Genomic DNA, 17,524 nt, shown 5'->3' with positions numbered 1-17,524 from the left:
TTCCAACCACCAGATGAACAAATAGAGCTCCAGGGACTTCAGTGCATTTGAGCTGATTTGTTTTAGCTGATACCCACTGGGTCTTACAGCCTTGATTATTACACCTGTTTATGTATTAGAATATGCTTGCAGCCATATAAAAGAGGTATTCTGACCTGAATAAAATCTATTTGCTTTGGAAGAATAGATAGATAAATCTACCTTTATTTAAGGATGGTACTTAGCAACTGAATTTGTACTGAAAACAAAACAAAGTATGATTTGTATGACATTTTAAATTGACTTGTGAAAGACTGAAGGAAGTGGTACAGAATATCATAGTATCAAAAACTACCTGAACTTGCTATCAAATGAAAATATATCTTGGATTTCCCATGTAATTAGTATCAGTGTTTCGAATTACCTAGTCAGTGATGACTGTGGCTGATGGGAGAACCTTCTCATAGACCCTTTGTTCATTCATACTACCTCCATCTCTTTGGAAGCAGATTTTGCAGCTTGTATCACTCTGAGCAAAGCTATGAGATTTTGGATTGTTAACAGGCTTTCTAAGCCTCTTTAATCAGGAAGCCAATAATAAGTTATCAAAAAAAAGGCAGCTCCCCCCCCTCCAATTAATCAAAATGTTCTACTGTTAGTCCTCATAAAATACTATGGAGCAAAGAAATACCTACAATTAAAACCACCTATCCCATATATGGGTATTTCTGTTCATGGTTCCTGGAACTTTGTGCACTTTTTAATTGATGTTCCTAGTGATAGTCCGGTAAACACAGAAGTTCTTTATTTATTTGTAATGGCATATTTAAGGTTTTATGATCCTCTTTGTTGCTATCTTACAATTTCAGAGTTCCAGGAATTCTAATTCTGCAAATAGATGGGTTTTTTAGTTGCTATTTTATTACTGACATTATATAACCAATATTTATTGCAGGATTTACAAACGTACTGTGATTTTCCTGATATCATTGATGTCAGCATTAAACAAGCAAGCCAAGAAGGCTCCAGCGAGAGAAGAATTGTCACCATTCACAAACAGGACAGCAAGAATCTGGTCCGTTCGCATGCTGTTTTTTCAAATAGATGTTGCGTTGAGCACACTGTGTGATTGCTGTGATATTTATAGTATTTTATAACCAAATACCATGTTAATTAAGCATGAGGTAGAACCAAATGCATTTCAGCAGTACAAGTGGTATATCCGAACACCAAGGGTCTCTTGCATTCAAAGCAATGTGCGTGGACTGAAATAGAAATAGGCATTTATAGCTGAGGGTAATTTCTGATACACAGTTTGGTTCTTTTTATTGGAGTCTTAAACCTGAGTCTGTGGTTTTAGCAATCAAGCATACTCTTTCCACACTATCATAGTAAACTGTCTGCCAGTGACCAACACATTGAAAAGGGCTTCAAAATGGTCTGAAGGTATGATGATACACAGAAGGTGAGTATTGGGACAAAATTAATGTCATTGCTTTTACTGTTTAAAATTCCTGGAAGGAGATCTTAGTGTTTTATACATGAATGCAAAAAGTTAAGTTCTTTCAGTTGAAAATCCAGCATTGCACTTGAGTCAGGTTTTCCAACAGGTATAACTGCCACATCGTCGTGCGGTGGGTTGATACTGGCTGGGTGCCAGGTGCCTGGCAAAGCTGCTCTGCCATTCCCCGCCTCAGCTGGACAGGGGAGAGACAAATATGACAAAAGACTCGTGGGTTGAGTTAAGGAGAGGGAGAGGTCACTCACCAATTACTGTCATGGGCAAAACAGCCTCTACTTTGGGAAATTAGTTTAAATTATTGCCAACCAAGTCAGAGTAGGGCAATGAGAGTATTAAACCCAAATCTGCTGGCACCTGGAGGACCTTCTCCACCTCCTTCACTGACCTTGGTGTCTGCAGAGTTGTTTCTCTCATATTCTCACTCCTCTCCTCTAGCTGGTGTTGCACAGCAGTTTTTTTCCATCTTCTTAAATACATTTTCATGGAGGCACTACCACCATTGCTGATGGGCTTGGCCATGGCCAGTGGCAGGCCTGTCTTGGATCCGGCTGGATATGGAGGGAAGCTTCTGGCAGCTTCTCACAGAAGCCGGCCCTGTAGCAGCCCCCCATCCTCACAACCCCCCCACCCCACTACTAAAACCTTGCCACACAAACCCAATACAAGTAGTTTCTTCCTGTATCTCTGTGACTGATCTGTGGGCCTTCAGGGCTCCACATCTCGGGTACTTGTGTGACCGGAGAGTGTCCTTCTCTGGGGATGTCTGAAAAAGCTGCGTACAGCTTATATAATATACTTTTCTGTAAAAATATTTTTTTTAAAATGCCAAAAAGTATTTCAATAAGCATTGACTAGTTTTATTGTCTCTCTAATGATGCTTTTAATAAAAGGCATATGGATTACTTCATTTATAGTAGAATTGTGATTCACATTAATTTCCTGCATTAATGGCACAGAATTAATGACCTGTTAAGAATTTTAAATTTTTTCAAGGCTTTTTATTGAAATGTAAGAGTAGCTGGAATATCTGTGATGTACATCTGTGGTGCTGTGAGCATAACAATATTTCTGATTGGTGGAGGAGGCTTCCTTAATATTGAGCCATTAAAATTATCTTTAAAAATTCTCACTGTGGTAGGTACTTGACTGCATATGTTTCTGAGGGTAAAAGGGGCCTTCTAAGAGCTTGTCTGAAAAAAAGCTACTGAAGAATAAGGCAGAGTAGGAAAAAGTGCTGTTGCTGGTGTTTTGCATATGATTTGTGTGTGTGGACACTTTACACAGAATTCTGTGGACAATTTACCAATATTAGCTGATGTGTAAATTAGACCTTCTGATTTAGTTTAACCTGCTACACAGCTAGTACAGTTCACTATAGAAAGGTAGTTTATACAGTTTTAGGATACATGGATTTATTAAAATGTCTGAATTTCTAGGTCTGTTGTTTATGTGGGTTTTCCAGTACTGTTGAAACAACTAGAAAGGTAGTTGTTTCCAGGTCCTCTTTTAATAACGAGTTTGAAGACTCCAAACAAATTCTTGGCACATGATCAAAAGCACCGTTTTTTTTTTATTGCGGTCTAGCGAAGAACTTGCCAAGGAATTGTGTTCAGCCACTAAGTGTGTCCCCAGTGTCACGAGCAAACTTGCACAGCACATACTAAAGCCTGTTCTGTTGGGCTACATTACTGAATGAAATCTAGGGTGACTCTATAGATGGTACAGTAACTCTTCTCTGCTGAAGTAAAAACAGCTCTTAATGCTCTCATACAACTATCACCATATTAAGGAAATACAGATACTTACATTATAATAGACTCTGTTTTCCTTTATTGGCAGTAATAAATATGTTGTTATAGATGGATTTAATTTTGCCCTGCTCTTACCTGTTCAACATATTCTGCATAGATCTTTTCCTTTGACCGCATTATCCTACTCCCTGCTTCCATCCATTGCACCTCTCTTCATAGTAGTTAAAGGACAGCTTTGATCTATGATCCAGCTCAGGATGCCAGTTTCTGCTGACTGCTAGTTAAATTTTCAGGCAGGTGCTCTTCTAGATGTTTTTCTTTGCTACTTGAAGGCAGCGCCATAAATCTTTGATAAGTAAAAGCTTTCCTTTAGGGAAAAAAACACAATACTGTGATGCCAGTGCAGTAGGTGTCTGCCATGGTGAGTTGTATCTACTCAGTTTTTCCCTTTCAAATGTTCCCTCATGTCAGCTTTCCTCTGCTGTTCCATATATTTACAGTAAAGGATGTTTTATCGTAGATTGGTTTGGTTTGGGTTTAATTTTGAACATTGCTAACAAGTTTTCGGTGGCACCAGGAAGGTAGAACTATACAAATAGTAGTTAAAAACAGTATGGATATCTTTAATGTACCATTACCAAATCCAGGAATTGTGTTGCCTACTAAAAATTGAAACTCTTATTTTCTCTCCTTCTCTCTCTCTCCCCCCTCTGCCCCCACATTGTCCCTGGGCAATTTAACAGGAGGCTGAATTTCAGTCATTAAGAGAAGCTCTCTCCTTTGTATCATTAATTGATGGATATTACAGATTAACTGCGGATGCCCACCATTATCTCTGTAAAGAAGTAGCACCACCATCAGTCCTTGAAAATATCCAAAGCAACTGCCATGGACCGATTTTGTAAGCAATTTTTTAAGAGTAATATAATATGGTTATATTATTTTTGAAAGATGAACTTTAGTTGACTGCGAAGCATGATGGACATCTTGAAATGTGTATTTATTACATTTATGTAATGTAAAATGCTTTACATTTTTCCTCTTATTTTTCACTTTGCAAAATACAATGCCTCTTGACGTATTATAAAAAAAAAAAAGGAAAGACGCTGGTTTTAATTTTCTTCCCATAGAATTCTTTTTTCTTCAAGTGAGACAGGGAGCAAAGTCGTCATGCTGATTTCACAGAATTAAAGTTACTACCATGACAGTAACATACAGTGTCATAGACAGAGGATCTCATGGTTTCACTGCAGCCTCTAGCAGTTATGTTATCTGAGTGCCAAGGGGAAAAAGGCAAATTCAGATAACACTCTCCTCAATATTTGAGCAAGGATTGCAGTGAATTGGTAGAGACGTACATTGGAGATTTTGTTTGTTTTTAAGGCATGTTGTCTCTTTGTTTGCTTTCTTTGTTGGGGGTATTTTTAGAGGTATTTTTTGGGGGGGTATTTTTATTTTAATCTTTCTAAACTATTTTTTTAATAGTTCATATAGTGTTCTTTATTGTTTGCAAAAGCACATGTGGGAGATTAGAAATGTTCTGTTAGGCAGACTAAAATGGGTATTTGCTTTAGCTACAGAAGGCTTGAAAGCTCGTATATGTGAGATGTTGCATGAAGCTAGCACTGTCCACTCAGGTAATACAGAATAGTTCTCTAAACTTCCTAGTGACAGAAAGAGGATAGGTGCTATAACTCTCAGAAGAGATGAAGGAGGAGGGGTATGGAGATTTATATAGTTCTAATCACTTTTCTTGCACTAATGACTAATGCTTCTATTAACCTTTATTTAGGGCTGTTCAGAAGGACGTGCAATGAGTCTAGACCTTTCCAAGCCATTCTATTCCTTATTCCCTGAGGTGGATAGAAGTAGTCAGTTAGCAAGGGTTGTTTAAGGGGAAATTAGTTCTTACAGTAACAAATGATGTCTTATTTCACATCTGCTTTCTTGTTAGCCCTTTCCCAAGTTAAACCCATCTTTTTCACCCATACAAATACTTTCCTAATTTTAGCTTATTTGTTAGGCAGTTTTATTATAGCTTCTTCCACAATGGATGTTGAAAGTCCATAAGCTTAGGAGAATACACTTTTTAGGCTGTAAGATTTCTCATTAAATAAACAATTGTGGTGTTTTCAGTATTAAGAATTCTTAATATACTACTCTCTACATAAGCAGCCACCCTGAATATTGGAAAATAAAGGGACAAATGGTTAACTTAAAGGATGCTGTAAAAAATTGAGTTTGAATTGTCATTGTATTAGATATCTGATAATAGTGCTCATTGGCCAATCTCTGATATTCCTGGATTTTGAAATTATCCAGTATTAAACATTTTCTTTTTACTATAGCATGGACTTTGCTATCAGTAAACTGAAGAAAGCGGGTAATCAGACTGGTTTCTACGTTCTTCGTTGCAGTCCTAAAGACTTTAAAAAATACTTCCTCACCTTTGCTATAGAGGTTTGTATTCTGGCTTGGATAGTACGTGTATAATTGTTATTGTATTGTAACAATGAGCCCAAGATGTTCAGTAAATGATTCTGAATTTTCTTTTCAAACTGTGTGATGTGTATATGCCATAGCTGCTTCTGGCAGATTGGCCAACTTTCAGGGTCTCATGAGAAACATCAAAATACTGGTATGGTAAAGAATCACGAATGACACAAACCATATGCCTCGGAGAACAAGATTGGTGTAAGGAAGAAAGCTTAAGAGTTTTGGGGATGATGACATGGTTCTTTGGACTGTATTAAGTGGTGGAGCAGTTTGAGGTATTTTCTTCTTTTAAGGTTTAGGTTTTTTTAGTTGGATCTTTTTTTTCCCCTGGGATTTCCATGTTCCCTGCCTCCCCCAGCCCCCTCACCCCACCTGCACTAGGGCTTAGTTAGACTGAGTATACAGCCCATGGTCATCTGAGAGTGTCTCTCCTTCACAGGTCCTTCCCCATCCCCAGTGCTGGGCCAGCCAGATTGTTTGGTAGCTGTGTTATATCAACACAGATCTCCTGCTGGATATCTCATGTCAGCTATGGTGGAAGCTGCCCTTGAAATGCTTCCAATTCTCATGCAGCTAAAGAACCAGATGTATCTCTCCTCTGTGAGATTGCACTTACTGATAACACAGTACTTTAATATTGCTATTACATAATTGCAGATCTTGTTCCAAGGATGGGCTTCTCTGTAATTAAATTAACAGACCTATCTTTGTGTTTTTTAACTAGGGAAGGTAGTACATGGGTTTTCCTACTGGTTTGCAAGTTCACTAAATACTGTCAGAGATAGATACATCTCTGAAAATCAGAAAATAATCTTGATGTGTGGATAGATAAGTCAACAGCCATTTTAAGATCTGTTTCATAAAAAATTTTATGTCCAGTCAGTGAAGTGTGCTTGGTAGTGAATCTTTTAGACTGAGATCTGTCCCTGAGCAAGCTTTAGAGAGTCAAAGTGTGAGAATCAAGCCTGTGAGTTAAACCTGCCATTAACTGACCTGAGCTTTTGAGATTCAGAATTTGTTGGAACATTTTCTGCAGTGTTGACTGTGAAAGCACTATTAAGACCTCCTCTTGTTTAAAAATGGTTAGTAGGATCTTTTCAAGACTCATTGCAAAAATAATTCAGTGCTTAGAACTGTACTGTAGACAACAGAAAATAGAAACACAGTTGGGATCTCCAAATGCTTGCCAAAAGAACACAGAGCATGAGCATTTGGGCTATTGCTTCCAACAAAGTTCTGTTTTGATATTATCCCGGGTAAGGGTGAAGAAGCTTTCATTACTGTCTCAGAAGGATTTTTCCTAGGATACGTTATCTGTTTTCTCAGCTCCATCTTTGTAGACTTCGCAACATCTGTTTTTCTTAGCATCAACATGCTAATTCTATTCATGGGAGTAGAATCATGTTTTCTCAGAATCAATATTACATAGTGACAACAAAATAACATAATAATATTTTGCTGAAGCATTCTTTCTTTAATTAGTAGAGTGCTATACATTGTTTAAATAAGCTTTTGAATACTGAATATTGATCAATTTTATTTTTAATGGAAAAAAATCTCTGCAGCGTGAGAATACCACTGATTATAAGCACTGCTTAATTACAAAGAATGAGAATGGAGAATATAATCTGAGTGGAACCAAGAGAAGTTTTGGTAATCTCAAGGATCTCTTGACCTGTTACCAGACAGAAACTGTCCGTTCAGACAGCATAATTTTCCAGTTCGTCAAATGCTGTCCTCCAAAACCAAAAGGTAAGAGAAATAATATTTCTAGCAGAAGGATTTCCAACTTCTAGATTAAAGATTTAAAAATAAATTAAGATTAAGTAATCATCAGGTAGGTTAGATATATTTGTTTGTGTGTTGTTTTTTTTAATTTTCACTGACCTATTTGTTCATCATCTCAGTCATAGTTTTCAGTCCTAGTGTCTGCCAAATTTTACTTTGTTTTAAGGTGGTCTTCCAGAAAGAATCATGGTAGCCAGGTTCATGATTAAAAGCAAAACTGGCTTCTTAATTGCACTGAATTTTGTGCAGCAGCATGTCTTGAGAAGCAAAGAGCTACTGAACATATCATTCTCACTGAGGGTAGATCCATAAGCAGTGGAACCAAAAGTGAATTTCTTTCACTGTTTGTTTGACATCTTAGCTGGATTATGGCAAGGCTGCAGTGTGATACCAACTTCTTTTTAACACTGAAAAATACACATGGAATAGAGCTCCTGCCTGAGGAGTGGATTTTTCTTGAATTTACATTGAAGTTTTTTGCCTAGCTTTGATATTCATAATACCTTTCTCCTTTCTGAACGCTGATAATGCCTGCCCTTTTTGCTTATTATAAGTACTACTACTTAGTTAATATTAGTTTTTGTCTCTGTCCAAGTCCCCATTTAAACAAAAACTTGAGAGAACAGACTATTCAATATCATTTTTACCTCTTTCAAATTTGATATATGCTAGCCAATGGATTAAAAAGCTTAGAAAATATTTGACAGGTAAATACATAGGCACATTACAGAGAATAATTTTGTAACCTATTTCCATTGAAATCAAAACAGAAATGTATATACATGAGAATTATAAATCATTGAATAAATGCACATGCATGCACACACACCCCCCCCAAATATGTGCCTATCACCTTTAGTTTTATAAGCAGACCTGCTTTAATTTGTGGAGAGCGCTTTTTCAAAATCACTTGAAGAATAATTACTCTGGTAAATTTAAGGTAGTGAGGATTGCTAGCCGGGGAGAAATATGTAAAAGGTTTTAAGAGGCATCAGAAAGATATGTACATCTTTAACAGAAGGGCTTTACAATATAAAAGAAGTGACTTACATCCCCCTTTTCCAGTCCCTGATTGTTATTACAAATACAGCGGAACTTAATGTGAAAGGAGGCAGGAATATTTTCAGAATGCTTTCAAAAATAGGAGTACTTAAGAAACTTAAATTAGCTGAGCAAACTTAAATATTTTTGCTGATTAGGAAAAAATCAGACTTTGAATTTGTTTAATGAAATATTGTGTGGCTTTTTGAGTAAACTGATCTCAGTGTGATATCTTGTTGGATTAACAGCTTCTTATTAATAATCCTTCTGAAATAATATTGTTGTAGTTAATATATTTTGCAAATGTATTTTCTTTTTCTTTTCCCCACCCTCTTTCTTCTCCCAGATAAATCAAACCTCCTAGTCTTCAGAAGCAATAGTGCTTCTGATGTACCTTCATCACCTACACTACAGAGACACAATAATGTCAACCAGATGGTCTTTCACAAAATCCGGAATGAAGACTTGATATTTGTAAGTGCATTAGTTGCTGCTTCTGCTGCAGATGGTTTAATACACACAGTTTTGAAAAACTCTGTTTAAAAGGGGCTTATCTGAGCTAGGAGATTTTGCTGTAGTCTTGCCTTGGAGTGGTGAAAGAAAATAGTTTTTTAAAGATTTTCTATTATGTACAAATAATTGGGATGTTTTTTTTTAACAAGTGTCCTTTTAACTGCTAATGCAGCCATGATCTTCACGTCTAGGGATTTCTAAATACATCTTAATAGCAATTCCTTCCTGTCTGTTCACTGCAGCAAGTTATTTTCTGAGATCCTAGATCCTTGAGGAGTCAATGAAAAATATGCAAAGACTTAAGCTCTTTCTGATAATGGTTGCTTCCTTGCCCCTTCAATCTGACTCTAGAGATGTTAGCTGTAAAGATCCGCATATGCGTTTGCAAGGATGGTTGTGTAAGACATCTTTTGCAAAACAGGCAGAGATTTCTGATTTTTTTCCCATCTGCGTCCTTCCTGTCTTTTAGGAGGAGAGTCTTGGACAGGGCACATTTACTAAGATTTTCAAAGGTGTAAGGAAAGAAGTGGGTGACTATGGCCAGCTCCATCAAACTGAAGTTCTTTTAAAGGTGCTGGATAAAGTGCATAGAAACTACTCTGAGGTTGGTGTGATATATAACGTTTGTCCATTCTATGTTGAGCACTACTTTTCTTACAATAAGTGAGTATTTGTTATACGGTAGTAGATTGTTCGGCCAAGCTCATTCTTGGCCTTGTGACACTGCGGGGATGGATTTGAGACTCTTTGGCAAGTACACCTATGTACCTTATTTCCCCTGTCCCCACCATAATCCATCAGAGAATTCGGAGCTACCCACTGAGAGCCAGAGGACAGTTTCACAGTACCAAAGAATTATTAAGTTTGGAAAAGACCTCTAAGATCATCATGTCCAATCATCAACCCAACACCACGATGCCTCCTAAACCGTGCCCTGAAGTGCCATGTCTACACATATTTTGAACACCTCCAGGGATGGTGACTCCACCACCTCTCTGGGCAGCCTGTTCCAATGACTGACCACTCTTTCAGTGAAGAAATTTTTCCTAATATCCAATCTAAACCTCCTCTGATGCAGCTTGAGGCCATGCTAACACTAGTAACTTGGGAGGAGAGACCAACACCTACCTAACTATAACCTCCTTTCAGGTTGCTGTAGAGAGTGGTAAGGTCAGTACAAGTATCACAGGAGAGGTGGTGTAGCCACAAAATTACCTGTACCAGTAAATTCATTATGTACAGGTGAGGGACGAACGTTTATGGAAAATCAGTTTATGGAAAATCAGTAGACTGTCTTCAACGTTTTGGAGTCACCGATTCTCCAGTAAAATCAACATTTCACATCGTCATAAAAAATCAGAAATATTTATGTATGAGGAACACTTGCCATATGTAGAATCATCTGAATTCACTTAGACTTTTCACTGTTTGAGTGAAACTGTGAGCAAACCTTTGTGCAAAAACTAATACACTGGTAATGTAATTGAGCCCAAGATTGCACATGTGAGAATTTAATTTTAAAGACTTCAGCAAGATATTTTAGTGTTTAATATATTAATGTAACTTTAGATGGCTGTTTGTTGTTTGTTTTGATTATATAATGGTATCAAATTCCTAAATAATTAGCTGTATTTTCAGCAAGCCAGGAGAATCAGCCCATTGTTTACCGAACTTCTCAATTACTTCAACCTATAAGAAAATGTAAGCGAAAAAGGAAAAGACATTTTGTATAGCTAGTATTTATAAGCAGTGTAGACATACACTTTGGAAAACAGAAAACAATGAAGAAAGTATACCCATATTTGAATTTTAATAAGCTGGGTAATATACTTACATTCTAAAATGAGGTGAAAATCAGTTATTAAAAGGACTAAGAGTACAGAAATAGAAATACAGTCACCTGAAGGAAAATGTGCTAATTTTGACCTTGTTTTGTTGGGTGAATAATCAGTACACAATTAAGTGTAGTTGGAGATGTCACGGAGGAGAGTAAAAAAATGACTAAGCAAATAAAAGCAACTGAAATGTTTCTGACAAGGTTAGGTAAGGTCTTGCAGTACTGTATGAGTAATATGATACTTCTTGTCTTCTAATTTACTAATGTGCTATGAAGAAATAAATTGGAAACTGAATAGCGCATTATGAAAGAATAACTTGGAAACTGAATAGTGCGTCATGAATTTGTGTGCTGTTTACTTAGATAACTGACATGGAAGAGAAGATTCTTTTTAAAGTGTGGAGGTACACATGCCTGCAGAAAAAGATTGTTAACCTCTCTGGAATGTGGATTATCAGTTATTTTAACAAAACAAACAACAACAAACCAAAACCCCAAACAAAAACCCCACCAAACAAAAAAACCACAACAAACCCTAAAACAACCACAAACAATATAAAGTGTTACACAGGGTCTTTGCAATGAGATGGAAGTTGAAATGTTTTAAAAAATGCACAATGATTTAATAAATTTAATAGAAATCATGTAACATTTGGGGGTTTTGTTTTCACTAATATTTATTCTTTCTCAATCTTTCTCTCCTTCCTCAAAGTCCTTCTTTGAGGCAGCAAGTATGATGAGCCAGCTTTCTTACAAACATTTGGTGTTAAATTATGGAGTCTGCGTATGTGGAGAGGAGAGTAAGTAGAAATTAATTATATTTTTGTACTGATTTTATACAACTGTCATTAGAGTTTGCTGTTGGTTCTGGGTAGAAGCAGGGGAAAGAAACAAAACAAGCTGTCACACCAGCTAAACACCCAATACATGTTCACACTGTAGTAGTATTAGTCTTGGTGTCTGAGAAGCAGCTGATGTGGCGGTAACAAAGAAAATGGAAAAATTGTGTAAAGACAGTCAGTGTGAATAGTAACCTCTGTAAATGACTCAGTCATGTCTGTTCTATCTGAAAATCTCACTTTTGAAAAAATTCTGCTGAAATTCTGAAACCTTTGAAACGCCAGAAGGATTGCACCCCTACATTGTATTAGCTGTGATCAGCTAGACAGGGAAGTGCTTGGCAACCCAAGAAAACTTTCGTTTACTGTGATTAGAAACTTATACCCTTTCCTACCCATGTGCTGACTTTGCAAGCACAAATACAGCTTTGGGAAGTTTGGTTTAGAGATCCCATTCTGAAAACATGAGGTCCCATTATTTCAACAAAAATCACTATAAATTGTTAACATAGGTAAAATCTTTTCATTGTCTACAGGAGTAGAATGTGTTTTCAGTTTAGTTTACTGCACTGTGACTATTAATAAGGCTTTTTAAAAGCACCTGAATTACATACATAACATCTAATGAAATCTTAATTTGGATGGTTTCATATGGTTATGTGTGCTATCTTTGAATATGTGCTGCTGGGTATTGCTTTGGCGGTTCTTCTTCAGTCAGTCTTTGGGCAGAAATGTCAGTTTGCTCTAAAACCATGGTTTTTTCTGTAATGAGAAATTTTTAACAAAAGGAAGCATTTTTTGATAACTGTATAAGCATCTTATGTAGATGGTTGCCTGCATTAAGAGAGGAGGGGGATGTAAATGGGAGGTGGGTTCTGTTTGAGGAGTTTCTTCTGTTGGGAGGCTGGAAAAGGCATTCCATTACTTCAACCCATGTTTTGCCAAGAACTTGTTGTGCCAGTTTCCTCACAAAAACACACCCACAAGTATTTTTTCTAGGTTATTCATTATAACATATATGGGGACTATATATAAAATTTCAGGTAGATCAAGCGTATAATTTAAAAAAAAAGAATTAATGTATATGTTTACTTATTTCTCCTTTACATCACAGTTGCCCTCTATAGCCAGTTCTATTTCTGAAGGCAAGAGACTTATTGCAATTTAGTAAGAGGCAGTTACTAAGAAACAGGAAGAGAGGCTGTTATTTTTCCTGTGGGTTACACACTGGATTGTGAAGCAATTTTCAAATCCGTACGTAATTGTAAAAAAAAGTTTGTCTGTAGAATGAATTTGCTATAAAAATCAGTTTGCTATAACCAAGTTTGTTATACCAGTAGTTTCCAGTGTCTTTAGAGTCTAAATGAGAAGCACTGCAGTGTCAGCATCTTGCAGATGAAGGCAAGTGTTCAATCATGCAATTTGAAATGGTTCTACGGAAACTGCTGAAGACTGTGCAGTGCTATGAATTGGATCTTGTTTCTTGGGTTATTCACTGGATGACTGCATGGAGGCGTATGTCGTATATACACACAATTTTTTTTTAGTGCAAATATTAGTCTGTTTTCAGGAAGAGCATCTTTTGTCAGTAAAGCATTATATTTTGCACTAAGAATGTAGATGGTAAACTACTATGAAGTGAACGACTTATGTTATTTGACTCACTACATCAATATTGCTGTACACAGCTATGCCTTATCAGAAGTCACACATTATTTGTGCCTTTCAAGTGAGAGTGGAAGGTTGCGCACTGGATTTTTTTTTAAGGTGGGAACCTATTCTGTAAAAACCTATTAAATCTACTTATTTTGCATTTAAGATGATGTTAGGTGAACTTCCACACCTTGAAGAAGTACAAAGAACATCGAATATTTGTGACAATACTCAGATGTCATATAATATCAAATTTATAGTTAGTTCACCGACAAGGTATCAAAGAAAGAGATGGTTAGTACTAAAGTAATGAACCTATCCTGAAATTCCATTATTTGTTGTTGGGTTTAATTGTTACTCTTTTTTACTATTTTAAATCAGACATCCTTGTACAAGAATATGTAAAATTTGGATCCTTGGACACGTATTTGAAAAAGAACAAAAACATTATCAATATCTTGTGGAAGCTGGAAGTAGCCAAACAGTTGGCATTAGCCATGCATTTTCTGGTAAGTAGTTTATTCTTCAGTTTTGTTAACGGCTGAATTCAAGCACTTCAGGATAATACCTGTAGGGTAACAGCTCAGCCCTTCTACTTCTTGAAACACTGGAGGATATTTGAAAATAGGCTGGGCATATTCCAGATAGTGGATAGCCTAGGACAGACCTTTGTATCTTGCAGAAAGTGTAATTGAATTTCCCATTCTTTTTTAATGTTTTGTATTTTAGCATGAAATAAAAACACATTTCCAGTAAAAAGTCTTACCCCTCCCCAGGAATTAGTCCTTCCTGGTTTTCCCACATCAGGTCATGATGCTGGACGTATGCTATTCCCGGTAGAGTTAGTAGTTAACCACTTGGAGGGGAAAACATTGTACTGTTCAATCTGCTAGTACATTCTTTTTGTGCATTAGGTCCCAACCTTACAGTCGGTTTAATTAAACATAAAGGCTATTATTTGAGATAGGGTATGTGATTAGATTAATCTTCCCTGTAACAGAGTTTAAATGTTCTTACGGTCATTTTGAATGGATCATACTGATGGATCAGTAGTATTCTGAGTTAACATACATCAAATAGTTTTAAACTTGAAACTTTAGAAAATTAAAATGAATAAAAATTGGCTAGAAACCATTACTCAAAGGAACTGATGAAATGCCTGAGATTTGATCAACTTAATTTGTGATGATTATTTTCTTTGCTGATGTTTCCCTCATGCTGTAAAGCATGGGTTTTTAAAAGCCTCCTCAAGATTTCTTTTTTTTGTCAGTGTGTAAAAGATGCGTTTCTGTTCATAGGAGGATAAAGGCCTTGTTCATGGGAATGTCTGTGCGAAAAATATCTTGCTTATCAGAGAGGAAGACAGGAAGTCTGGAAACCTTCCGTTTATAAAACTAAGTGATCCTGGCATCAGTATTACAGTTTTGCCAAGAGATAGTAAGTCTTTGCGTCAGCTTTCTTGTTTAATGCTTCTGACTTGAAAAATAAGTTGTCTGGCCATCATCTAAGGTACTTCTGTTATACTAAGTGCCTTCATCTGTCTGTCACTTCAAAATAATCTCTGCAGTCCTAGTCAACAGTTTTGAGTGTAGCTTCTTGATCAGCAAATAGCTACAGGAAAAAAAGCCACTGTTCTCCTTTGTGAGGTTTTTTTTTTCCTGCTGTTCTCATTTTCAACTTTTTTTCACTGGTAGTACTATTAATATGCTTTAAAGTACCATGAGTAAGTCTGCATCTGCAGGTAGCTGCTGCACATCGAATGCTATTACTGATCAAGATGAAATTGTCGTGTATTATAGCTTCAAGAAGCTTTCAAAGCTGAAAGTAAATGCACTTTTGAAAATGCAGCCTGGCAGTTGAAAATCATCTTCACTGCATTTCTTGGTGAATACCTGAACCCACTTGATGATGCTAAAAATATCAGTTTATCGTCTGCCACTGAGGCTTTTCTACTGCTTTATAAACAGCAAAATTAATTATATGAAAAGAAATGAAAAGTGTGCAAGATTGTTATGCCATGAAACTGAAGTAATCTTACTATTCTTTATCTAGTCTCTTTAATAATTTTGGAAAAATGAACACACTTTATACGTGGTAATTTTATACAAGCCAAAAGAATGCATCTAAGAGACCATAAGCAATGCAGTGTCATTATTTTCTGATAAACTGTTTAAACCCTCGCTTCTAAAATGAGATGCCTACATTAATCTTATGGCATGTCATATTAAGGATCTCACACTACGCAAGTACAATACCATCTTTTAAGTTGTTACTACAATCAGTATCAAAAGTTTAAAAATAAAAAGTATGAAATTCCTTGTTATGGCATCTTTTGCTGTGCCATAACGTGCCAACCACTTGCAAAGTACTTTTTACTCTTTGCTGTCTAGTTGCTTTGAGGTAACTACTAAATCTTGGTAGCATTGGGGGAAATGCACAGGATGAAACAAAAATATAATGTCAAAATTATGTTAAGGCAGTTTTATAACATTGGTCTTATTTTACAGTAAAACTAATGGTCCTCCACTCTGATTCATAAATATTACGTTTGTACATATTCTGTAGCTATTTTTTAGGCAGGGGCAAAAACTTGGAAAGGTATTAAAAGCGCGTTACAGAATGAAATACCTATGTATACTGAAGTAATTTTTATGAAATCAAATAAGTATAGAATTTTTTAGTTTTATTATTCATCTTAACATGATGTTTCATTTGTGTGATTGCACAGTTCTTCTTGAGAGAATACCATGGGTTCCACCTGAATGCATTGAGAATCCCAAACAATTAAGCCTGGCCACAGACAAATGGAGTTTTGGTACTACTTTGTGGGAAATCTGCAGTGGTGGAGACAAACCTCTGAGTGCACTGGATTCCTCAAGAGTAAGTATTACTGGGTCTGCAGTCGTAACAGTTCTTTGGACACTTCTAATTTAAAATACCTGCTGTTGTAACTATATCAGCATGTAAATTGGCATGGCTCATGACCAGTGTAGGAAAAGGACACTTTTACTGCTAGATAATGATCAGAAGTAATGATTTGAGGTTTGGTTTTATGTTGTTTTGATTTTTATGGGGACTAAGTACAGTGTTGCTATTATTATCTTGTTTCGGTTTCTGTTGTTTTCTTGCAACAGTGTATCAGGTTAAACAAAAAATATTCCTCGCAATGTATGTGGATTTTAATCAGCAATACTCTAGTAACTGAACATGTTAAATACTGTAAGACTTTGTGTTGCAGACAATTCTACTATTTTAGCTAAACCAGAAATGTTAAATTCGTCTCAACTAGGGGCAGAGTGTGGAGGGGAAATGCATTCCATGAAAACATTATTTCTTATGTATTTGCTTCCTTAGTTGGAAGCAAAAAGATTATTTCCTTCGCTATGCTACAAAAAGATTTGTAGTGTTATTTTTATAAATGGACTGTTACCTTCTCACAAAGCCTGATCTGATTTCTCAGGTGTTGCAATCATCTCTTATAATAAGCCCCAAGGTCTACCTAGACCTAGCTTATAGATACCTAGGTATTTCAGAAGTTGTCCTCCTCTCCTCCTGTACTAATCCACATTCTTTCATAATACTCATGATGCTTTTTACAACTGGAGGAGCTCAGCCAGCTCACAGGTGGATAGAATTTTCTGCTGAACCCGTCCAGTTGAGGTTTTATGAAATTACCACTAAAGGAGAAGCCATCTTTGTCGTTATCTTTCTCTGTTTTCTTATCTCCCACCCATAACTGGCTGGGAATTTCTGAACTGATTAAATTGTGCCAGTCTTGCTACATTGTCAGCCTTGGCTTTTGGTGTAAATTGGTCAGATGTACATTCAGTGAGATAACAAGTCTAGAGTGAGAGCTGTATTTTTTGGCTGCTCTGATGAGAATACTAAGGCTTTTGCAACTTTTCATGGTTGTGTATTAAAATGGCTTTTATCTATTTAATTCCAGAAACTACAGTTTTATGAAGATAGGCACCAGCTTCCTGCCCCCAACTGGACAGAACTCGCAAACCTTATAAACAACTGTATGGATTATGAGCCAGATTTCCGGCCTTCATTTAGAGCAATTATACGTGACTTGAATAGCTTGTTCACTCCAGGTGAGTGT

The 17,524-nt window shown here is 36.5% G+C and overlaps 1 protein-coding gene across 19 annotated transcripts in view; it reads left to right on the top strand.

Moving 5' to 3' along the window:
- The window catches only part of JAK2 (Janus kinase 2), a 94,984-nt gene that overhangs the window by 61,700 nt on the left and 15,760 nt on the right, over positions 1-17,524 (top strand). For all 19 annotated transcript variants that reach the window (XR_012658081.1, XM_075079565.1, XM_075079567.1 and 16 more), the window contains 11 exons: positions 935-1,054; positions 3,996-4,153; positions 5,601-5,712; positions 7,314-7,500; positions 8,924-9,051; positions 9,560-9,694; positions 11,640-11,727; positions 13,801-13,928; positions 14,718-14,856; positions 16,148-16,299; positions 17,366-17,516. Coding sequence is in view for 18 of the 19 variants with exons in the window: in XM_075079565.1 (XP_074935666.1) it covers positions 935-1,054; positions 3,996-4,153; positions 5,601-5,712; positions 7,314-7,500; positions 8,924-9,051; positions 9,560-9,694; positions 11,640-11,727; positions 13,801-13,928; positions 14,718-14,856; positions 16,148-16,299; positions 17,366-17,516 (1,498 nt within the window). In the remaining variant the exon portion in view is untranslated. The remainder of the gene's footprint in view (positions 1-934; positions 1,055-3,995; positions 4,154-5,600; positions 5,713-7,313; positions 7,501-8,923; positions 9,052-9,559; positions 9,695-11,639; positions 11,728-13,800; positions 13,929-14,717; positions 14,857-16,147; positions 16,300-17,365; positions 17,517-17,524) is intronic.

This window comes from Phalacrocorax aristotelis, chromosome Z, assembly GCF_949628215.1.
Source record: "Phalacrocorax aristotelis chromosome Z, bGulAri2.1, whole genome shotgun sequence".
NCBI classification, from domain to species: domain Eukaryota; kingdom Metazoa; phylum Chordata; class Aves; order Suliformes; family Phalacrocoracidae; genus Phalacrocorax; species Phalacrocorax aristotelis.
This window is presented reverse-complemented; position numbering and strand designations above follow the sequence as displayed.